At 40.0% G+C, this 25189-nt stretch overlaps 1 protein-coding gene across 1 annotated transcript in view; it reads left to right on the top strand.

The window, feature by feature from the left end:
* The window catches only part of TULP4 (TUB like protein 4), a 143616-nt gene that overhangs the window by 97597 nt on the left and 20830 nt on the right, over positions 1-25189 (top strand). Inside the window, 3 exon segments of the mRNA XM_041423641.1 lie at positions 14653-14833; positions 17313-17447; positions 21781-21947. Of these exon segments, the coding sequence (XP_041279575.1) occupies positions 14653-14833; positions 17313-17447; positions 21781-21947 (483 nt within the window).

Genomic DNA, 25189 nt, shown 5'->3' on the forward strand with positions numbered 1-25189 from the left:
TGCTTGACTTACAGACTCTACTGCTGACAAAGTCACTGAAATAGAGACCCAAACCAGCCACGAGTTTGATGTTGCTCTGCACAGTTCTCTCTGACTATGTGGTTTGCAGGGATTTGCATGTTAAGTGATGATGGATCTTTGTGCTGTTCTCTGGAGCTGGTGGAAAGAAGTGATCTTCTAAAATATATTTAGATGTACTTGCCTCTGGAGGCACGAGGAAACATGAATCACAGAGGTGCTGGGTGAGAGACTATGCTCAGTTCAAATTAAAAATAGCAAATTGGGGGGTAGGACGTTGCATACATTACACATAAATAAGTGTTTATGGAAATGGATACCCTTACTAGCTTATTGCCTTACCCAAATTATCTTCTGATTGGTATGTGTGCAAATGAGAACAGAATACTATTCTGGTCTAGAGTAGCTTCAGCATCTTCCCTGTTGCTTAATGTACTCTGTCTGTCAGTACAGTGACTGAAAGATAAATGCTGGCATTTAAATTTAGATTTTTCTACTGTTCTTTTTGTTACCCCTCTGTCACCTTGAAGGTTGCTAGTGAAAGTATTCCTGGAAAGTATTACATTCCATGGTCCCATGACCTTTAACACAATTATCTTTAAAATTTACATTTCCAGGGGGATTGTATTGTTCAGTATCAATTTTCTATTGTCCTGATAGAAACTTTTTCAGTGTAGTGTGTCTGTTCACTTCACTCTTCAGCTCTCTTGGCTTTCTCCATCACTCCCTTCTGCATGCATCCTGGTGGTTTCTCCTGTATCCTCCATCTTTTCTCCTGCATATTCATCACCAGTAGGCTGTCACCTCTGTCACTCCTTGCTATGGATGGCTCTGTGGCAGCTCTGCAAGAGGAGGGTAATTTCCTACCACCACCTTTATGTTGGAGACAAGGAAAGGTTGGAGCTGCGATATTGGCACCATCCTCTTGTTTGACAGTGTGTGTGGCCTCTGGGTTTGTGTCACTACTGTGCTTGAAGTAAAGCACCTTTGAGGTAGTGGCTAATGTGTAGAGATGGGATGAGCCAGGGTGGACTATAGTCCTGCTGAAATCGAGCATATAATTGTATCTTTTAACTGATTTGGTACATACTCTGCCCTGATTAAGTTATCAGCTGCATTTTTTAATACTAGCCAAAATTGTTCTGCATTTTCTTTTAGGAAGAGAGTATTATCATTCTTCTTGTGGCTCAGTTGTTTTTCAGGTTTTTTGAGCTCTCCTTATTTGCTGAGGACAAACTTATTTTGAGTCACATGGTTGACTGCAGTGCTTTTTCTCAGCATCATCTCTCTCAGATGAACTTCTCATGAAGGTCATCAGCAGATTTCTGCTGTAGTTCACCCAAATCTTGAGTATGGACTTGGAGCTGTGGGCTTGTTCAGCTAATTCATACATAGACTTTTGAGTGTGATTCTGCATGTTTATTTTAGAGGACTAGAAGTCAGTTTTCTCACCTCACTGTGTGTTTGTAGGCCCACTCATTCAGGCGTTTCCTCCTCCTGTACCCTATAACCAGAGCACACATCTGGCCAGGACGTGGCCCCATTGGGCTCTTGGGGATGTACAAATGGAAGATTTTATAAGACTGGGCTGTCTGTCTCTCAGGCAGAGTCCCATACTTGGATAGATGGAATTACTCAGGAGTGGGACTTTCCTTGCAGTTTTTAAATGTTTTTTTTTCAGGGCTACAAGAGGCTATAGGGTCATGTGGAGTATTTTTCTGGTGAGCAGGCTCACCTACGATCATGTAGGGATGAAAAGTATATATGAAATGAAAAACAAATTCGAAATATCAGAGAATGCTGTGTCCTGTCTTGAGTCAGTTCTGTGGCGTTTTCCCATGCTTGTTTTCAAAGAGGGAGTGTGCATACCAAGGAGATTGAGGACTTTATAAGTGAGAAAATCTTGACTTTTGTCTAACCAAAGGGTTTATTTTTAATTATAGAAGCAATGTCAATAAGTAATTGAGGATTTTTCCTAAACCCACAAGTCATACAAAGCATCTTTCCAGTGCTTTGTCTCCCTTCCTGTGTGTTTGCTGAGCTTGCAGTGACATTTCTCTGTCAATGTCTACTGCCCTCAGGCCACCCTTTCCTTCTTCTTCTCCCTATATTTTACTCATTAAAGAGATTATCTCTCTTCATGATGGAGAAAGACACTGTCAGAGAACTGGGTGAGAACTGTAGAGGATTATCCCTTTGTTTATAGCAATATAGTGTAACTCCTTGAACTTCCCTGGGGTTGTTGCTGTTTCTGTGTGTGTGAAAAGGGAAATCACTCTCCAATAGAGGAAACCGTAAATGAAAATGAATTAATGTATTTTAATTCCTGGATATCCCAGGAGGTGCAAGTAACCTATATTTGTTCCCTGCATCTCTGCTAATACAAATTATTAGACTTTTCTGACAGCTGTAAGTGCCTATTTCTGGTTTTCCCCCCTCCCCTTTTCCCGTTGTAAGCTTTTATTTGAAGAAATTCAGGGACTGGACAGGATTCTGTTTGGCTAGGACATGACAGGTATATAAATACATACAGGTATATTTGAACTTTGCCAGCATGCTTCCTTCTGTTTGCTTGGAAAATAAGTATATAAACAGGTAGGCTAATTTGATTTGCATCCTGCTGGGTGCAACATTAACTGTTGTACCTGGTCCCATTGCATGCAACACGCACCAGTGCTAAAAATCTGTAAATACAGGCCCCAAGGTTCAGCCTCTTCTGTGCCTAATCAGACAAAATGATGCTTTTGGTGAAACAGAAGAGCAGCACCGCGTTAGGAACAGACACCCTGTGCACTGAAGGGTCCTGTGATGCACTGGAAGAGAACAGTGAGGCCAGCAGCAGATGAATTGCGTGGTATCAAACACAAGGCAGGGCGCAGGAGCTCTCTGTGTTGTTTTGTTGGAAGTCTCTTGAAGCTTGCAGTAGCTGTGCAGGAGGCAGTTTCTGAGCTGTTACTCACTCCTGCTCCCAGCACTTGCCATCCTATTCCCATGGCAACCGCAGAGACGCTTCAGCATCTTTTTTCCGTGACAAGCAGGAGGCAGGGGCAGGCTTCAGCTCCTTCCCGCTGCCTGCAGTGCATCAGGGTGGAGCCAGAAGGGAGCTCCACGTGAAGAAGGGGATGGATGTGTGTTGTTGCTGGGCCCAGCAGTGGGGCAGGGTGGCATCCCCATGCTGGCACAGCACACGCTGCCGTGCGTGTCCCTGCACAGCGTCAGCTCCGCGCTGTGCCCAGATCTCACGGGAGGGAGGAGCTGATCGACAAGAGGTGCTGTCAAATGGTTACCAGTGGCATCAGGTGTTTCCTGAGCTTCTCTCTCAGAGTTCTTGAGTCTGGTGTGGCTTTAGTCCTTGGCAGGAATTTTACCTAATAAATCCCCTTTAGTACAGTCTGCCCTTGGATCCCCTATTTTCATCTGTAACTATGATTTGCAGTTGCTACTACCTTTTCAAGGGAATGGTGTTTAGAACAGCTCCTGAGCGAAAGTAAGGATAGTGGCCTTACCTAGCTCCCAGAATACAGCTTAAAACCATAGAATTTATAAGTGTTTGAAAATCTTGCATCTGTTTGGGCCCTGCTGTTGCCTTCTCACCTACATCTGCATTGGCCTGTAGCTCTGAAATGAAATGTTTGTGCTCCCACTCACCCTCCTGTTTTGGTTTTATTCAGGTGCTGTAGCACACGCTTAATTTGGGCAGTCCTTGCTGTTATGGTAGTCACACTGGTCAAGTTTAATTATTCTCAGACATCTGGAGTTGTGGAAAAAAAATCTTGAAGATGATCTTCTAATGAGTTGACAGAATGATGAAAGGGAGCTACAAAGGGGTAGTTGGGGCAGTATGGGGAAAGTAGCTATTTACTGTAATTGTTATGAAGAGAAGGAAGGACAAAATGAAAAAGGTTACATCCTGTAAAATTGGAAAATGTAAGCAATTATTTTGGTCTTTATTCAAATAATTCTTGTTTCTATTAAGGATTTATAGGTTCACATAAAGGAACTTTAAAGATGCCAGGGAATAATTGTATTTTTGTGTCTTAACCTATAAAAATGCATTGTTTTCTCCCAGCACTTCTGGATGTAGAGGCTACCAAATGAAGGTTACAATGACTAGGGCCACTCTGAATTGCACGGTAAGGTACAGTCATCGAGGAAGATCTGAAAGCCTTATTTTCATTGATGGATGAATTACTCAGATTACTGGGAAAAATGGCTGGAGGCTTTTTATAGCATTGAAGACGTGTCATTAATTAACTAGGCAGTTTATTCAAGCCACAAGGACTTCAGACAATGGTTAAATTGCATATAAGCATTTTAACATTGCATGCTGCATAATTGAGCAGCAGCATTAGAATGCAAAAAGAGGACAGGGGAAGGAGACTTCAGTTGTCTTTCAAGATAAATCCATTTGTTATATAAAACAAACAGATAAAATCCATCACAGCTTAACTGTCTAATATTTTGGACTGTTTTTAGAAGCATTTCAAACCTTTGTGGCAAACTTGCTATTAAAATCAATTATTTCTGCTTATTTGTGCTAAGGGGTCTGTAAATATTTACTGAGCTATTTCAGCCTTTTGTAAACAAAATATGTGGGGGGGTTTATATAAACTGAAAATGTTTAAATATTTTTGCAGAGTTTTACATATTTATTCATGCTGGAAGACAGTAACACTTTGCTTTTGCTCTTTGCTTGGGGGACTTGATTTTTATGATGGTACATAATAGTGAGAGATTTTGTGGGAAAAGTAATGTGAATTTTAAGTGCTATTTTGCCTTTCTTTCTCCCATCTCTTTTTATTATGTTGTTTTCAGGCTGTATTGTGCTATTTCCTAAATAATAGATATCACTTTTTTCCTCTCCTTTTTTTCTGATAGCAGTGTATAGCTGTGTTAGCATTGTTTTTCCTTTGCCTTTTTGTCTCAAGTAGGTTTTTATGCATCATTCTGCTGAGAATACAGCTTCCAGAAAGACGGAAGGAGAAAACTTAGCTTGGTGCACTGTGTCATGTCTTGGTTGCGCTTTCCTTTTCCAGTAAAAATGAGCATCTATACTGCAGATTTTTGTGCTCAGATGTGGACTTTTTAGGCTTTGCCTTGAGTTTTGGGAAGGGTAGGCAACAAGGAGCCTGTAGTGCTCATCCACAGCTTCAGGAGCTCTGGCATCTATCTGTGGGTTTATTCCAGACAAATTTTTGCTGCCAGAAAGCCTAGTCTGTACTGCACAGTTACTGAGCGGGTAATTGGAGGAACAGAGCAATAAGGTGATACTTCAATGTGCTTTCTTCTTCCCACTCGCTTCATCTGTGCCTTGCCTAATCTTTCCCTGGATGCTCTTCATCCAGCCTGCAGAGGCAAGGCACTGAGAGAGCTAACGAGATGGTGCCATTTGTTCAAGTCATGAGAGCTGTAACATGGGGGTTGTTTATGGGCTGACGGCATCACGGCTCGTTTTCTCAGTAGCTCCTGCAGTGTTTCGTGTCAAGGCTGTTTCAGATGAGTCTCACAAAGAAATTTTTCTCTTAATGACTCTGTCTGAAAGGAGTAATACAAGTGTTTTAATGTTTTGCTCGTCCTTGTAGACAGGGTATTTGATGTTTGTTAGTGCAAAAAGCAAATGCCTGAATGGATTTCTGCGTCCCTTTGGAAGCACAGTGTTCTAGGATGTGCAGATCAGCCTCAACGGTGCACCATGTAACTCTTTCCCTATGACTCTCAGGTCACAATATTGCTATTTTAGTTGACTGGAATCTGAAATTTAAATGCTGCACATTCTACCAGATCTTTGCCACCCTCAGGAAAGGAGGATCTTGATGGCAGTGACAAGCCAGAGATGGAGGGAGAGATGAAAACTTGTGCTAGTCAGTTAATGTGTCCACTTAGCATTTTTATACCCAGTGCTGTTTTACATTTTTGAAGCATCAATGTTTGAGTCAGCAAAGTAAAGATGAGTGCAAATAGAAACAAGACTAGTCTCTGTGTGGGAGGTGTCAGGAAGAAAGAAGTCATTTGCCTCTCCTCTCACCTTGCTGGCACCTGTACAGAAAGATTTTGCTTCTATAGCCTGAAGTCTTTAGTTCTCTGAGACAGGGAGTTTACTTGAACTTGTGGTTTTGGAAAGCTCTGTGCTATGCTTCGGCCCTGGGGCAAATAGTAAGAATGAAGTTTTGCAGTGCATCTCTGCAAGGAAGCAGCATGCATTACGCTGTGTTTTAGGCAGTGCAGGGAAAAAAATTGAACCTTCTGCAGGAAGGTGCTCTCTAAGGAGAAGTCGTACGTAGGGTAGGAAAATTGCTTTGTTTGCTCAGATTTTGAACTGGTCAGGAGAGGGCACGTGAGTGGAAGTGTAGTTCTTACAGAGGGAAAACTGTGCAAACTGTGAAGGTTTTACAGCATTTTTCAGGAAGAGTCCATTATTCCACTGCCAAAGCCACTTGGCTGAGGATACTTTGGCCCCAGGATCCCTTCGGTTCATCTAGAGCTTTGTGGTCTTTTCACTTCAAAAGAAATGTAGCTGCCAGTGGGGTTGATTTGAACTTTATCATCACTGGTACTTAATCCATCAATTTTTTGGAAGTTTAGTAAGAAGACCAGGAGCCAAATGGGGTCTTGAACTTGGGGTCAGATGTCTTAAAGCCTGCGAATAGTCTGAAACCTTGGTGCAGAAAACAGGGATTAGAGTGATTGAATCTCGACGAGGATATTTGTGGATTTCTGCACCAGGCTTTGTCTGGTAAAGTAAGGCCAAGTTTCATAGTAAATGGCAGAGGAAAGCTGATATTTTTGGAAAGTGATATCACATAGTCTTTCCATTGATTTGACAAAAAGAGATAGTATACCAATGCAAAGGGGGAGCAATATCTTGTTATTCTCCAAAACCTTTCCCATCAGTGTTTCATCCTGCTTGGGTTCAACTTGAGCTCTCTGTTCTTTGTCCAGGATCCAGTTTCTTGTCAGTGTTCAGATGTTGAGGGATTGTTGGCAAGCTAAAAAGGAATTAATCCTTCCTTGCTTTCCTTGCTTTTTAAGAGAATAGTCATTCTTCTTCCGTGTCTCGTTCGGTAACGGTTTATTACTCAGCCTGACTCCATGTTGACTCAGTTACACTTGACCTCACCCATTCCACCTATTTCCTGACCATGCTGAGTTACTGCTCTCTGCCAGCACCCAAGACCTCGAAGGAGAGGGCAGAAGTTGAGGGACTAACTTCCATTAAGTGCATAGCTTAATGCAGGGGCTTCTTGATTTTATGTTATGAAATTCAAAACAGCAAGGACATTGCTTCTAAACTGCTTTGTATTGCATTTTCACTGGTTGAGAGTGCTGTCCTTGTTTCTAAGGAATACTATTTTCAATTAGGAAAGAAAAAAACCAGACCACAAAACCCCAGCAGAAACTCTCAGACTTCTAAAGCTCTGAATGAGATTTTAGCTTCAGCAGTCAGCATATCTTTCAGGAAATAACTAAAACCTGACTTGGGAATAGTGCAGGAGACTGCCAAGTGTATCAGTTGACTTCTTTTCCTGATTGAGTGTTTGTTGATAAAACTAATTGCATTTTCCCAACAGATGTTGTTTTAGTTGCTATGTATAATTGCATATTTGTGAAGAATATGTGTTTTCAGAGACAGACTTTCCTGGCAGTTTTGTGGAGCATCAGAAAACAACACTGCTCGAAGAATATCCCAGAGCACTGCTGCTGTGGGAACTCAGTGGTTCAGGCTTGGAGTTCAAGTTAATTGTCACAGAAGATATTCTGTAGAAAGTGTTCAGCTGCTGGCCTTTTATTCATTTTGCATGCTGTTTCAATTGTGACTTTTTTCACATTTTAAGTAAACTGAGGCATATCATTAATGCAGTGAACACTATATAGGAGGGCAACTCTTCACTTAAAAATCTAATTCCGATAAGATACTTGCTTGAAAAATGTCTTGAGAGTCAAGAAGGAATATAGAAGTGCCTGGAGTACACAAGTCAGAATTAGTCCAGGTATAATTACAAGAATGTATAATAATCAGTCTTTCAGTCTTTCTGTGATTTGCCAGAATGCTTTCATATAACATTTCATATAACATCTTTGCCTGGACAATTGCTTCTATCCCCACATGTCCAGAGTATTTAATAGCTTGAGATCCTGCTTTTAAGGCTACTTATATTTTTTACTCCTGAAGTGGCATGCAAGACGGTATCTCATTTACAAACATTCAGCTACATTATACTATTTTAGAGAGAAATAAAACCAGTGCAGTTTGAATCCCCAGTTTTTAGTATTTCAATATTTATTAAATAGATTTATCCCCAAGATCTCTGATGGATTTAGTTTGCTTTCTCATTTGATGGCTTTGTAATAGTTATCTAGATCCTACGGACTTGGTAAAAGAGACAATGAACAAGCCTGAAAGTAGGTAACTCAGCCAGTGCTGCTTTTGAAAGGATTAATGACCTCAAATAAGAATTTCACTGCAGTATGTATGTTTATATATGTAGTTAGCTGAATGATCCTGGGCTGCACCAGCCGTGTGGGAGGCTGGTAACTCCTCATGTCCAAGGAAACAGAGAGTTTTTAAAGATTTTTGGACATAAAGGCAATCAAGAAAAATCTAGTGCTTTTCCCTGAGCTTGTATGTGAATTTTAGTGATGTCTCTTTTTGTGTGAGTTCAAGAAATCATTTTACAGTGGCTGAATTTTTAATGGAAATAAGAAGAGTATTCAGCAGGAGACCAGCTGTCTCCCTCACTATGCTTTTCTTTATTTCTCTCTGTATTTTGAGGCAAAAAGAAGGAAAGCCAGAAATATGACACTGAGAAAAAACAAACTTTCACTTTTTAATGTATCCTAAGAGGAGTTTGCTGCAGTGTCTTGTGCTTTGTGATGGAGAAACAGTAAACAAGCAAAGCCCAAGGAAGGCAAAATGCTAATACTACATCTAAATGGACTGCAGAATGCTGGAGTTAAGCCTTGGCAAGACTGGCAGTCTTTTGTTTGGCTAATGAATGAAAATAATTAAAGGCAATAATTTTCCCTGTACTTCCTTTGGTACTAAGCCTACCTGCATAAACAGAAGGTTGATCCATCATTTTGTGTATTTATCACTTTATTGTTCAGTTAATTTTGAATCAGCAAAATAGATTTATCTCAATTAGCATGATGGCAGTATAGTGACAGCTGTGAAGGCTGTTCCTATCATAAATACTAAAGTTTGTCCATGTGGCTAAATCAGAGCAAGCAGAACTAATTCATCTTCCTTGAACTGCTCAGCATCTTCTGACAGTGCAACCAGTTGATCTAATTAGCATTTTTGCAAAGTGTACTTTCTGAGGTGCCTAGTTTTTCCTGTGGGGGAAGATGAGCGAGGAGACCGAAGAAGAAAGCATAAAGACAGGTCTAAATTTTGAGAAAGTGAAGGTCAGTGAAGCAAAACGTAGAACGAGGCAGCTGCGAATGCAGAGCTGTGCAGGACAGGTTGTTAAGTGGCAGCAGTGATACAGCCTGGTACGATGGCACCAAGATTTCGGCAGGTGTGTGTGCCAAATGCACACACAAAGGCAAAGAGTAAAACAAAATACTGAAAGGGCAAGGTTTGTCAAGTCAGTAGGAAGAGGAATCCTTCAAACTTTGGAAGTACAGCCCTGGAGAATGTTAAAAACTAAAAGCTGCTACCTGTCCTGTGGGAGAAGGAAGATCTGTAACTGGAAAAATTGCTCAATGGAGTTACTGACAGCTAAGCCACATCTTAGGGAAGATCAGGGCACTTAAGATTTCATGACAGATCACGTTAATTTTCAGAATGTTTCAGTTTGTCCAGGAATTTAGATGCAATCTGTTCATGCACCTTGCATAGTCCTACAAGGCAAGTTCTGTCTGTATGCAAAAATTAGGGATTTTAACAATCAGATTGTACTAGGATGGAGTTTGCTAGATTCATCTTCAATGCTGTTGAAATTAATGGAGTCTCTGAGTTGTTTTGCATTTGTGAGTTGTCAGATGTTTGTTCTTTGTAAAAAGTCAGAGAGGATCTGTTAAAAATCCCGAGCCAGCAGGAGTAAAACAGACGCATGTTCCTTTTTTAGCATTCCGACATCACGATACTGGAATATCTCACTTGAAAAATACAACCCTAAAGTAGCCTCCAACAGCTTTATATTTCTTCCAGCAGCTATAGCAAATCCAGCTTCTAATGCTTTAACTTCAGCTTCAGTCAAAGGTTTGGTTGTTTCCCTGTTGCAGAATGACAGTCCCTGTTCTGAAAATGTATTGATTGGATTTCCTGGGAGTTTTGTTTAACCAGCAACGTTAGAAACCTTCAGTGTTAGTACTAAATGTCATGAAGGGAGGCATCTTGTTTTATCGATATCTTTCTGTAACATTATTGACTGTTCAGTTTGTACAACCAAAACCTGAAATTGGGAATAATTCTGCCTTCTACTCCTCATATGTATTCCAATTATGATAAAGCTTGAGCATTCTTACTGTTGATGAGTTCTATTTACTTACATTGAACCAAATTAAATAGCAAATGTGTTATGTGCAAAAAAAAGCACTGCTGTTAGAAAATGATACTTCTACAAACAGTGGGCTTCCTGAGCTGGACCTGCAATGTACCAGGTCTTTGGTCCCTCCACTGTAGTTTTGTGGATCTTGGTGCTGCCAAACCACTTTCTGCTGGTCCTGTGTCTGGTCCCAGAGCATTGCAGCATCACAACAGATCTTACAGGAACTGTGGAGTTCAGCGCAATATTATTGCAATTTATGTAGCAAAGCCACCCAACCCGTCAAAGCTGTTCCTCTTCATCTGAATTTTTAGCTTCTTGGCTGTTGTAATATTAATCTCTTCATAAAAGGAATACTTCAGAGCAAAATACCCCATCTTTTGCTTACCATATGTCTTTTAGAAATTGGTGTATTTCAGACTCTTAGTTGAAGTGTCTTTGATATCTTGAGGATTTAACGGGGTTGCAATCTTGATTGCTAAGTTTCATGGATGACAGTTCAAAAATCTTTAGTTGAAAAAATGATTAATTTACCAAAACTATGTTGTGAAACTCATCTCAAGTTAGCACAGACTAAAGAGGTCAGCACATTCCAGAGAAGGGTGTTTTTCAGGTATTCAGATTTGTTATAACAGATGGGAATCACCCCAAGCTTGGGTTTCATGGAGAACCAAGACACTTGTGTTTCAGAACTGAACCCGCCTTTCATCTCTTGGTACACTTGGAAAGCTGTGTGTGCTTTCCCAGTGCTGTTTACCACAGTTTCCCCTTCAAAGCACACAACGTCTGGGCACTACAGGAGCCCTGCATTTGTGTGACTTCTAATCAGCTGCAGCTTCACTGTAGTGTAGGCTTGGTCATGTTTGATATTGTGTAAAGACATCCTGTATTTATGTTGTGGTTCTGACTCATACTCAGAATGTATTGGGTGATTTTAGGAATTTAGTTATCAGATTTTCCATATTCTGCAAATGCAATTCTGCAGTTGGTAATACTTGTAAGATCAGTTGTAATAACAAGCAGTATGAAAGACGAAGAGATGAGTCAAGAGAAGAACAGAACAAGGGGCCAAAGAACCACTTCAAAATAAGTACTTGGGTTTTTAAAAATTATTCCTATTATCACTTAGCTTTTGTGTTCAAGGGTTCACAAACCACTATAACTTGTTACCTTTTCCCAACATTCTGTCTGACCTCCTAGATCTGCAAACACACACAAAAATTAATTTAAGTATCTAAAATGTAAGTTCTTAATTTCTCTGTTAGATCCTTTAGGGATATCCTGTGGCATAACCTTTTGTCTGAAGGTCAAGAGAGTTTTATTCATCTGACATAAGTACCTTGAGTGTGGCATTTATAACCTGAGTAATGTTATGGATGATAACACCATTAGACATTTTTACAGCTTCAGCAGGAGTTCAGCCAGCAGGACTATCAGGCTGATAAATGCTTTCATCTTAAAGGTTGTATTGCTACAATAACCCTGAAACTTAAAGCTGCTCCTTGCAACCTACAGCCTGGCTGAAGAGATGAAGTGTGCCCTCTGATATTTCTCTGTTGCTAAAGAGCTCTCTCAAGTTCCAGTGCAAGAATTAAGATGCTGATATGCAGCTGTTCTGATTGGAAATTACTGAGGACTTCATAATTTAAAATTATTTGGGGGCAGTGCTAATCAAAAGAATTAGCTTTAGGTTGAGATGAGACTGAACTGTTGAGTGGTGAATCCAAAGATTTTGTTCCTACCCAGTTAAAAAATGTTTCTGCAGGGTTTTAGGAGGCAGACTCTTGTACTGCTATTTTCAGAAACAGCAGAGGCTCACCTCCTCTGTCTGGGTATTTGCAGTTACAGAACTTCTTGTAGACTAGTTAGAAACCAATCTCTAATAGACTGAGAGTGGTGTGAGAAGCTGGCAGTGACAACTGGTAGGATTTTGCCTTTGTAAAAGTTAGTTTTGTTGAGATCACAGAGTGGCTGTGTTTTGAAAATGAATAGTGAAAATGGCTGTGCACTGATCATGCATGTGAAAACAGTGGAAATAATGAACAGTGTGAAAGGAGATGTCATGATACAAGTGGAAGAAGAATAGAATAAGGGATCACAAGGGAGGATAGTGTGAAATGAGCAAAGGTTGAGTTCTTGCTTTCACATTTAAGAATAATACTCTGAGGCTTGTAGCAAACTTTAGTTGCTGTTTTAACACAGCAACTATTTAACACAAAAATATTTGTAATATGTAATGATTACAGTTAAGGCAGCCAGATACTGATTTTTTCAATATTTTTGATAATGGGAAACAACTCCATTGTTTTTCTTAAGATTTTAATGATGTTACAGGAATTCTGTTAAATTCTCATTCTAGTTTACAAACTTCATTATTTTGATCATAAAAAGAACTCTAGTATTTTTTTGTTTGTTTGCTTTGGTTTGTGGTTGTTTGTGGATTTTGGTGGTTTGTTTGTTTTTGTTAGGTGGTGCAGTTTTTTGCTTGGTTTGGTTGGGTTTTGTTTTGTTTTTTGGGGTTTTTTTACTAAGGCTTAGGAAACCACACTTCCTTTCTGAAACTTTCAAAAGTGCAATAATGACAATTGCTTCCTAGGAGACTGCTGTTGAATAAGTCTGATACAATACACGCATTGCATGCTGCAAGTCTGGCACAGCCTCTCAGCAGGAAGGTAGAAAAGAAGACCTCTGACAGCAGAGGTCACCAAGGGTGATTGCAGGCTTTGAACAACAACTGTACATGGAGATCCTAAGTAGGCTATGATTCTCCACCTTGGGAAAGAGATGGCTAGGCAATTAGATAGTAGAGATCTGTAAAATTGTGACTAATGTTAAGAATGTAAGTAGGGAGTGATTATTCTTGTTTGTTTCAGTGTAAGGAGCTAAAGGTTGCCAAATGAAATTATCAGTTATCAGAGAAGAGGGATTGTGGGTTTTTTTTTGTTGAAAGCTACAGGAGTGTGCAGGGGAGATGCTTGCTCAGTGCATACTGTGCTTTTACTCTTCTCCAAACACTTGACCACTCTTAAAGGTAAGATCCAAGGCCAGGTGAATTTCTGACCCAGGCATATAATTGTTAGAACCTTAAATTGACAAGTACTAGAAATAAGTGGCTGACTGAAGAGCAAGTGTAAGATCTGACCTTCCTTTTGGCTTCATTTTTAACGCTGGCTAGTTTTCAAGTTGATGGGTGCTTTTAAACTTGCTTTAAAATGTATTTGCTTCATACACTATTACGTGATGGCAGCAACAGCCTTGGCGAATGCATTTAGTGCTTTAGGATTTATTGGTCCGTATTTCCTGGTTTTTCTCTTAAAATTCATCAAATATGCAGGATCTTAACTTTCTTAAATCCTCAAGAAGAATTTATTAAAAAAGAAATGGCAGGTTCCAGTCAGTCTGACTTCAGTCTGTGATTGGCTATGGAGTTGTTTAAGGGCAAGAAAAAACTTGGATTGTTGATTTTGTGTTTGAAATGGTGGGTGGAAGCTCTTCTCGTTCATCTCTTCCTGGTTGTGCAGCACATTGCCTTATTGCCTTCCCCTTGGCCTGTGTTAATCTTCTTATGCCTGATCATACTGCTTTTGCCTCTTTTTTTTTTTTGAAGGCATTCTCCCACTTTATCTAGCTCATCAACTGAATAACCTGTCCTTCTCTATTCAGCTTTCTATTTCTCATGAGCCATTTGAAATCTCTGCTAGGACCTCACTTGTCAGCTATGTCTTTTCTTTTGATATTGTTATGACTGATGCATACCTTGGTTTCTGCCACCAAGTTTTATGAGTTTTTGTATTATCTAAGACTACTAAAGGATCTGTGTTAGCCTTTCTGCCAGCTCACTTTAATTGTGGTAATGATCAAGTTCAAATGAAGTGTAGTGTCTCATATTAAAGTGAATGAAATGCATCCACCATGAAACATTACTTGCTCACAGATTTTACAAACTTACCTGTAGACTCTGCTGCTTTAACTTTATTCTTCACATTCATCTTTGATTGCAGGGTCCTATTCTGACACCCTTTCACATCCATGACTGCTTTTCTTTCAGTTAATTTCCAGGGTAGCTAGTAATTACAAGATGCATTTGAAGGAGGGCCCCGTGGCTGACATGTGGTGGGACTGAGGTTTGTTGTGTTATTTTCAGGTACTTTTTGGCACTGCTGATGGACAGGTTATCGTCATGGACTGCCACGGGCGAATGCTGGCCCACGTGCTGCTTCACGAGTCAGATGGCATCCTCAACATGTCCTGGAACTACCCCAGCTTCCTGGTGGAGGACAGCAGCGAGAGCGACACGGACTCCGACGACTATTCCCCACCACAAGGTCGGGAGGGTTGTGGGCACATCCTTCTGCTTCAGCCTTGCACGTGCTCATGAAGACATCTCAGGTGCCAGGGCGATGTCATGCCCTACCAAACCAGCAGGGTGGCCATGGTTTCAAGCTCCTGTGGAGCAGAGAGCTGGTATGGGAGAGTGGCTTTGCTCCCAGCTGTGCCCCAGCCTTGCTGCAGGTGATACCTCATCTGCTCTGCCTCTGGTTGCACAAATGAGATAACAACAAAAAGCTCGATAAGTTTTCAGTGAGGGTGAGTGAAAAACAGTAGACAGGGACATGTCAGGTTTCACTGATAAGCAGATATGAGGTATTGCAGTGGTTTGTGTGTATGGAGGTAGTCAGAGAGCAGCCACAGAAATTAGTGCACTATTATATAGATTCATGTGAAAAGACAGCAGTACTAGACATGGTGTAAAGTGCTATATATTTAGTTTTATCTCTGTTTTGTAGGATTTCTGTAATGCTCATCGTTACAGTCCCATCCTTCATAGTCCTGACATAAAGAGTTCCATAAATACTCCAGAAGGCTCAGAAATGAAGATATTTCCTGCAATTACACAGGGTAGAAGCAGGGTGACTGGAGTTGGCTCGAGTTATTAATTCACATGCTTCAGAGCACATTGCCAGTTTGAGAGTCAGGAATAAATTACCTCTCTTTAAGTCTCAATACAACTTGTTTGGTGAAATGTTTTGGTTTTAAAGTCTTTGGAAATCATCAGGAGCAAAGACTTTTGAGGCCTAGGTGTCCATGCACAGTCTGTCCCACCCTTCTCATTCAAGTAATGATAATACTTCTTGTTAATGTGATTGATCACTTTATAAGCTTTAGGTGAGGTGTTCCAGTGTATAAAGCCTGAACTACATTAAGAACTAAGGTTATATAAAAGTCAGTGATTGTACAGTGGAAATTTTAAATATTAAACAATTATTCAAAAATAAGTCTGAATTTGCCTCTTGGACCTGAACTTCTGAATTGAGGACTTTTGCAGTTTTAACTTTCATTTGGATTCACACCAAAAAATCTACCTTTTCCAGTATATGTGTCTATATAATAAGCTTATGTATTTAACAAATATTGAAAGAAGAGATCTGATCACCTGGAAAATGTTAGAATATTTTAAAACTGGATTTTGTTTTGGCTTTCATGCCTCACTTCTGGTACTGAGTAAGATTTCTTACCTTAGAAGGAAAGAAACTAACTTCAACCTAGCAAGCTTCTAAAGCAAGACAGACAACAGAAATAAATTGGATTTTTCCTGGGTTTTTGTTTTGTTTTTCAGAAATACTGAGGTTCCAGTTGGAGGATGGTGAAATTGCAGATGAGAGCTTAAATGATCCAAATGTGTGTGTTAGCTTTTTCTGAGTCAGGCAGGGGGTGGGTGGACTCGTTACAAGCCTATTTTAATGATTACCCAAACATGATGTGTTTTCTTTAGAACAGATGAAGCATAAACCTCTCAAAGGTGACAAGCCTTTGACTCACACAGATGTGTAGGAAGGACTAGAAGTTGGTTGGGATTTTCTTATTATATTACATACACACAGAGGTGCCAGTTACTAGACATCTTTCTCCAAAATGCTTTCTCATCAGCTTTTTAACAAGCTCAGGAAACAACACTACTCTTAACTGGTTCTGCCATTTTTGTTGACTGGAAAGATGTTGGCTGGGCCTTGACAGGCACTTAATCAGGGACCAGTGGCATCTCCTCTCAGAAACTGTAAACAGGAGTTAAACACCAAAAGCTACAGATGGCAATATTGGTCATGAAGTATTTGAGCAAAGGAATTTTAGTGAACTTGCTGCAAAACAAGCTCAGAGGATCAGAGACTTTGCAGAAATGGTTTTTAAAGCCAAGTGTTCTATTTGGGCTCACCTGTACTTTTGGGTGCCTTGGATCCTGTTATGCAGAATGGCAGGTGTCTTTTCATGCTGCTGCCTAGACATTTAGAATGCAGTAATTTGTGAAGAGTCAGTATGTTCTCTTAGAAGTTCTTAAAATGTCTCTGTGTGACTTCAGGAAGAATCCCTGGTACCTGCCCAAGCAAAAAGGGTGTAGAACAAATTGCTTTTAATGTCATTATAACGTTCATCATGCTGGTTTTCATTGCTGGGGTTCCGAGAATGTCTTCTAAGGCACTGATTTTCCCTTTCTTTGTCACTTTGAGGAGTTGAGAATGCAGAAAGACTGAAAAACACCACTATGTGACATAATAGTATATACATAAATCACCGTGGATATGATGCAGTGAAAATTGACAAAGTAAAAGCACTGAGGTTTCACAGAAACAGAGAAGCTTTAACTAGCTAAACCTGCTTTGCTTGTGCCCACAGATGTTGCAGAAATAAGCAGATAGATAGGCTTGGAACAACTCCTGATGGTGGTAGGCTGAAGTACAGTGTGTTTTGGCCTGGATATGATTATTTTTGGTTGCTCACCTTTTGCTCACTCAGAGCTTTGTTTTGCAGACGGACCAGCTGCCTATCCAGTGCCGGTGCAGAACACCAAGCCACTGCTTACTGTCAGCTTCACGTCAGGAGACATCAGTTTGATGAACAACTACGATGACTTGTCTCCTACTATCATCCGCTCAGGGTTGAAAGGTATGAAAAAGAAGCCACTTCTCCCTCTCCTGTGCCCTGTTTTTCTTGTATTTTTGATGATGTGTGCATAGATTGCATTTTTGTGCCTCCTTCTCCTTAACCCAGGAGCTCTTGGTGCTGATATTGCCGTTTCCAGCAGTGACACCTGCTGGAGGAAGAGTAGTTCTTGGTTGATGGAGTTTTTGTAGGATTTCTGTAATGCTCATCTTTACAGTCCCATCCTTCATAGTCCTGACATATTTTGAAAAAATGCTTAAAAATATTTTTGAGATCGTGTTTTTGTGGCAGTTGTGTAGGGCAGCTGATCTGTTTTGCAGTTTTCCAGCAGAATGCATTAAATGATTATGGTTCTTTGTGTGAATGTCTCTGCTACATAACACTTTCTTTGCATGTCTAATTCACAAAGTCTTCCATGCTTTGGTAACCTGGTATAAATTGCAGTGCTGCTTTGGTTCTCACAATTACTGAAAACTTGCTAGAATTATTAATTGTCAAGAGGCAAGTTATTCTGAGAGAGGAAAAAATTCCACTGATTAATTATTATACATTTTGCTAGGTGATGTGCAATGAATGTTTGTACAATCAGTATTCCATGTAAAATCTTTAACTCACATTGAAATTTTTACTGATCTTACCTATTAAAAATGTCCTTTACTTTGCCAGCACTCTCTGTGCAATTTACTGTGCTTTGCCTGCAGAGACATTTTAATTCAATGCAGCACATAGGCACATGCTTAAATATAGGTTCCACCAAAGTTTTTTCATCTCCACAGGTAAATTAGTTTTAAATTAGATGAAAAGAGAATTAGGCTGTTGGAGGAAACTCTTAGCTGTTCTGAAGTAGTGGGATGTTTTTGGTGAAAAATTGCCCTATCACCGTCCCCACAGTTTTTGGGTTATCTGTTATGTACAGTAGTCTTGGGAGGTAAAACATCACCTTTGAGGTTTCTTTTCCATTCCTTTCTCCATCTGTGCCAACCCCAGAAATGCATGAGTGGCAAAACCCAGCATCGCGAGACAGCCCTACAATCCAGAAAACTTAATCAGCTGAAAGGATACCAAAAGTGTGGAGAACTGGAGCCAACTTAAAGAAGCTCTTGTGATAATCACCAATGGGTCTGCTCAGCATTTCTGCAATATTAGAGTAATTAGGGTACTGAGCAGTCTTGAGTTGTCATCCAGTCTAGCTTTCAGCTGGGAACAGTAGCAGAAACAGACCCCCATCTTATTCTCTGCTTAGAGTTGCAGGGCTCTATCTTGCTGGGGATGTCTGTCCTGTTTCTCCTTCCCCGTTGACTTTCACTAGTGCAAAAAAGATCCCTTAAGTATGTTACCCTCCTGTAGCAAAATATTAATGTGCTAGATAGGGTAGGAATATTTTTATTGGTTATAAGCTGAACTACATTTTTGTCATCATTAGACAAAAATTATGCAGAATCTTACTGAATTGGGAATGTGTGTGAGACAGAAAGATTATTGGGATATTGCTGTCTATTGTTTTAAGCACTGTACAGTGGAAAGTATTTTATGTCTGGTTCTATATAGATGTTCACACTTCCTGTAGCTTCATAATTTTTTTCCAAGTGACTCTACATGTTACTGGATTTTATCACAGGCAAGAATGTGCAAAACCACCAAGTGGGGTCTTCAGTCTGCAAGTCCTTGTTCATGTGTTTGTGTTTAAAATCTCAAAGTATTGCTCTGTGATCTCTGCAGCAGATATCCTTGCCTTTATCAGCTGCTGTAGGCTACTTATTGTATTTTTAAAGTAGGCAACTATGAAATTCTTTCAAGCAGTAGCAATATATCTTTAATATATAGAGAATATATATATTCTACTAGTTTTGCAGAGTTGTCATTTTACTGATAATATTTCTGTTAAACTGACAGAGGAAAAACCTTGATAATTTGATTACCCAAATAAAAGTTCTTTTGATCCAGCTTGAACAGTCCTGGTAGTTTTGTCAGTCCTAGTGGAGGTCCTGAACTGTTCAGATGTATCCTTTTTTTTTTTTTTTTTGTGCTTTTTAACTGTGTGATTCTCAGTGCACTGCTTCCTGCAGAACTGCTGAGCTACATCTATTAATTGTACTAGTTAGCCACAACTACTGCCTGCAGAGCTGTTGCACATTTACAGTGCTCTGTGTTCAAGGCTTGTTGATATACATGCCTATGGTGGCTGGAAAGCAGGAGTAACTGATCCTTGTGTAGACCATTACCCTAAATAAAACCTCCATTTAATTTATAATCTCTGTGCTAGTGCTGAGAACCTATTCATCAGTTATTTTGTGTAAAGGTCCAATAGTCATTGAAGATCCTCTTGGCATTGCAAGTGTGTCAGTAGAGCCACACTGCCCTGAGGGGATGGTGCAGCCCACATCCACCCCTTTGCTGCCTTTGCAGCAGTCTAATTCTAGGACTTTGAGAGAGAGAGAAAAAACTGCTGGACACTCCTTCCTCTTGTCATGGGGATCAGCTGAAAGTTTTACCTGAAGACAAGTATCCAAAGGAGACAGTTTTTTCATTATGGTAGTTCCAGTTATCCAGTTACCAAAAGTGGAGCTGATCAGCTTGCCTTGTTTATTTCTAACCTGCCTATCTTTTTCCTGTCCAAGAAACATGAATTAAATCCCATTGTAGGTTACTTAGAGGGCTGAAAACTAAGAGAAAACAAGAGCCATACAATGCCTAGCTGTGGAACAATTACCTTGAGGAACACGTGGCTTCCCCCTGATATGTACAGAAGCAAAATTCCCATGAGAAATATCAGAAAGTTGAAATAATACAAAACCATTTTAAATTGCGCATGAAAGTCCTTGCAAATGACAAGTTGACAACTTGAAACAATTTTGAGATCCTTCCTGCTAACTCTCATTTCTCTCCTGCTTCTTCATTTGGAGACAGCTTCTCGCCCACAAGTGTCTTCAAAAGCTTCTTGGCAGATTGAGCATCCCAGAGCACAGAAGTTTTGTCTTTACCTTCTCTTTGTCTCAGCACAAAATAGCTGCCTTTCACTTCTGGTTTAAGAGTAGAAAGATTTAAAGACTAGCTCGGTATTCCTTGAACATGCAAATCTACCTTTGAAACACGAGCAGAAATGCAAAATACTTTTTTAGAGTTACTCTAGAAGTGTGACAAAGAACTAGAGGATATAGGGGTTTGAAATAAGCATCCCCAAATTAAGCTGTGGGCGTCCCTCATCATGAGGTGCCTGTAAGAGAAGTAACTGATATGTATATTCATATCCATGTATATGAGAGTCTGAGCAGTCCCTGTGTGATTCCAGCAAAGCCCTACTAAGCAGCTGAGTAGATTTTCACAAGTCAGAATCACAGAATCATTAGGGTTGGAAGGGACCTCTGGGGATCAGCCAGTCCAACCCCCCTGCCAAGGTAGGGTCTTCCAGAACTGGTTACACAGGGACTTGTCTGGGTGGGTTTTGATTGTCTCCAGAGAGGGAGACACCTCAGCCTCCCTGGACAGTCTTTTCCAGTGCTCTGCTGCCCTCAGTGTAAAGAAATTCTTTCTCATGTTGAGGTGTAATTTCTTGTGGTTTAGTTTATGGCCTTGCTCCTTGTCCTGTCACTGGGCACCACTGAAAAGAGTCTGGCACCGTCCTCTCTGCACAAACCTTTGAGATAATAATGAGATCCACTTTCAGGCTGCCCTAGACCAAACAAGCCCAGCTCCCTCAGGCTCTCCTTGTAAGAGAGATTCCCCAGAGCCCTCATGATCTTTGTGTGATGGTGGCAAAAGAAAGCATATGATATGCAGGCCATATGTATTTATGGACAAAAGTCCGAGTGCTTTTAGTTTCATGTTATACTGTTGTAACTCTAGTTTGAGTTATGCTGAAAGCTACATTAACAGCCATGAGAACATGAGGCATTGCCAGATATTCTGCTTTTTTGCATTATAGGCCTTTCCAGAGAAACACTCCTTGTTACTCTCTTAGTAAGATTATTTATCTGCATATTAACTTGATTCCACTTTTTTACCCCAAAGCTTTATGTAGGATCTTCCACATCAGTTTCAACATCGCTAGTAAATTCTTGTCCTTAGGTGTTTAGGAGCAACTACTGATTACATTCTAGACTCACCACAGAGTGAAAAGAATCTTTTTTACACATTTTTTTTCAATTTACAGAACAAAGAGTCATTCTTAAAAGTGCATCTGTTGCATATTTTCTACTATTGTAATGAATAGGTTTCTTAGTACTTAAGTAACTTTTGAGAGCATGTTTTATCTGTTCAAGTCACTTTGCGGCATCTGGAAATGCTGTTCCTGTTGTTTCTAGCCAGTGTTTACTGCAAACCATCTTTGTGATTTCAGATGTGGTGGTACAGTGGTGCACACAAGGAGACCTGCTTGCAGTAGCAGGCATGGAGAAGCAGAGCCAGCTGGTTGACCTCAGCAATGGTTCCCTGCTGAAAAGCGCGCTTGTCAAGTTCTACAACGTGCGTGGGGAACACATCTACACTCTGGAGACACCTGTGCAGGTAGGAGGCATTTTTAAAGTCTGTTCTCCATGCTTTGCTGACATGTTTTTCCCACATTAGCTCATTGCTGTAGACCTGTAATGTGGAAAAGGTTGCAAAATGTCCCAAATCCATCCTAAAACACAATGTAGATAAAAATTAGCTATAAACAATAGTTGTTTGCATTAGGGAAGACATGGAAGACTGCGCTTGGTTCTAAAGTCCACTGTGCTAGGTACTGTGGAAGTGCAAAAGGAGCAAGTCTGTTTCCCAAACTCACTGGGCCATGAACAGACAGAAAAAGAAAATTCCATTGTTTTATGGCTAAGTGACTGAGGAGAAGAAAAAACTGAATAACTTGCTTAATGTTGTAGCAGAGCCAAGAGCTGGACAAAAATATTCCAGTTCCAGTATCATAACTACAGGTTTATTCTGTTACTGTAATTTTCTAATGTACAGTCATTTGGTGTGATGTAGTAACCTCAGTCATGTAACTTGCCAAGTAAATGCCAGCACATGGTCTGTAAGCTGCTCAGGAGCACAACATGCTTCAAAGGTCTTTGCTGGTACTTCAGAGCCCAGCTGAATGTAATTCTGTGTCATTTTCTGCAGAATAGGGATGACTCCATTCTGATTTCTGCTGCTAGTAATGAAACTTTGTAATAGCTGTGAAATCTAAAAGTGAAGGAAAATGCTGTAGATATATTAATTGTATTTAATGATGATACCATGTATTATCATTTTTTTTTCCAGTATCCTGATCTGGAATGGATGCAAAAGGGTGACATAGTAAACCATCTGCTCAGCCTTTGTATTTGCTTATATTTAGCATTAACCTGTGCTTATTAACCTTAGCACTCTAACTTAGATAGAATTCTTTAGTTGTGTAGAGTGTAACATAATGGTCTCTAAAGCCAACCTAAGTATGTACAGTGATATCTAATGCTGATTTAGGTACCTAAAGGACTTACCCATAAGCACAGCTCTATTGCCTTAAACGTAGCCCTTGCAGAAAAGTAGCACAGCCCTTTCCTCTCTGGATCAGTTCTGAAGAAAACATATTTATATCAGTGTTGCTTTTTCCCAGCCCAGGTGAAAAGCAAACCTTGTTCTGTTACTTCAGTACCAGAACTCAGTATGTGCACATCAGCTGTTGAACCCTCTAGTGCCAGGCTGTGAAATCACTCTGTGGTTTGAGCCTCAGAGCCCGTCAGGCCAGGCTGTGACCTCTGTGTGTGCAGGCTTTTTCCCTCAGTGCTTTGTTCCTGCTAATCTCAATTTCTCCTTCACTTAAATACTTTCATCTCCTCTAGTTCTCCATATATAGCTTCAACTTCTTTTCATGCGTTCAGCTCTTTCCTTTTTTCTCCACCCAACCAGCTGGGAGAAAGCACAAATTGTGCCTGATGTGGGGGCTAATTATTCTGCCATTTTCTGAGTGCTTACAGGGCAGCTGAGAGGTCAGACAGAACAGGTGCATGCCAAATTTGTACTGCAGTATTTCTAACAGTGGAAGTAGCAATATAAGCCTTTCTGCTCTTTCCAGCTGCTATTTTTGTTGGGAATAGCAATATTTTAATGTAAGGGAGATTTCTTCCCTCATTGTCAACTGCAGACTAAAAGCCAACTTCAGAAGTTGTAAGCCAGGTTGTTAAATGAAGGATGAGGACAGTCAGGGAGAGGCAACCACCAATTAACAACAGAATCAAGGAGTCTCATTTCCTTTGGAAATTAGGATAAAAATAACATTCAAACTGATATATTTATGTTTATTAAAAAGCTGTGCACATAAACCTACCTAAAATTAGAGCCACCCCTCTTCTCTTATTAGTCAGTGTTTAGTCTCTTTATTAGGTGCATCTAAATTCATATTTACTCAGCTGCAGGAGGAAGTGAGTGATCTTTCAGAAGAACACCTGTGTCTGCTCACGTGGACTTTATTCTCCTATGTATTTGAGTGCTGGTCTAGCAGTATTACCAGCTAAATGACAGGTATGCTAGAACATTGTTAAGTATTTGGTTGACTGACAAAACCAGATAAAAACCAATGTTGCAAAAAAATTGCTGGTAACTTCTGTGATGCTGTGCCTGTGCTCCAAAGATGTATGTGCAAAAATGAGAGTGAGTCAGTGGTCCTAGTAATTTGTCTCATGACAAACTCATCAGAATAAATTAATTCATTTTCTGTACCATGGCAGTCAGCCTTGTAATGGGATTTTATAAGATTCATCACTGGTTACTGAACTAAAAATAAAAAAAAAAAGAAGAAGAAAATAAAATAATTTGCTCATCTTGAACTCTTCTGCTAAGACTTTCTTATGAAGAAGCAAATGTGTGACTGAAAAGCACATTGATTATAAATGAACGTTGTTCTGAATACAAAAGCCAGAAAAAATAAACATTAAAAAAAAAATGGATTACAGGTACAAAACTGATTTTCCATGTGGTCCTCTGTCCCAATTCTTTGACATAGCAAATGTCTGAAAATTTTACCAGTAAAATATACTGAACTGTTTTTGTTTCTGCTGTTTGTCTGTCCTATCTTCAGTAGGATAGTCAGGAAACAGATTTTATTGTTTTTAACAAAACTCAGTCTAAGACTGACAGGATTTATATGCAACTTGGCTAGAATGTTACTGAACATAAAGTCACTGCAAACCCCAGTGGTAGAATAGATTTGGGAACTGCAGGTAACTCATCTCAATGATGACTGTTGTCATGGAACTCTGCAAGATGTTCTATATGCTGCCTTCTGCTCCAGCTTTAGTGTGGTTTTGGCATCCTCTGTCGTGTTTGATTAACTCTCTTAAGCTTTTACCTTCAGTGTAGGAATTTATAGTTCATAAACCTAGTTTGCTGACTATAAAGCTCTAGATAGGGAAATCACACTTGTTCAGAAGTATTGAAAGAAAAGCAGTAGCTTTGCTTGAAAAACAACATTTATAAACAGAATGGTAGAGTTGGCATAGTGTAGCAGTCGCTTCTGTTCCTGGCTCTGGGGCTTCAGCCTGGCATCCTGGCAAGGATGTGTTTGCAGAATAGAGTGGAAAGAGCTGAAAAAGCATCAGTAAGGGCTGGTCAAATATTGAACTGAATTCTATGCAGAGAGCATCTTTTAAGGGCTGGTGATCAGCTGATGACTATTCAAAAACATACTACCAATTTCTGTAAAATTTACCTCTTACTATGCCTGTCCTTGTATACACTACAAACACCAATGTGAGGTACTAAAAATTTGCCCAGGTTTTCCATGGTCCTGCTTT

Source organism: Onychostruthus taczanowskii, unplaced genomic scaffold (assembly GCF_017590055.1).
Source record: "Onychostruthus taczanowskii isolate IOZ18803 unplaced genomic scaffold, ASM1759005v1 scaffold8, whole genome shotgun sequence".
Classification (NCBI taxonomy): Eukaryota; Metazoa; Chordata; class Aves; order Passeriformes; family Passeridae; genus Onychostruthus; species Onychostruthus taczanowskii.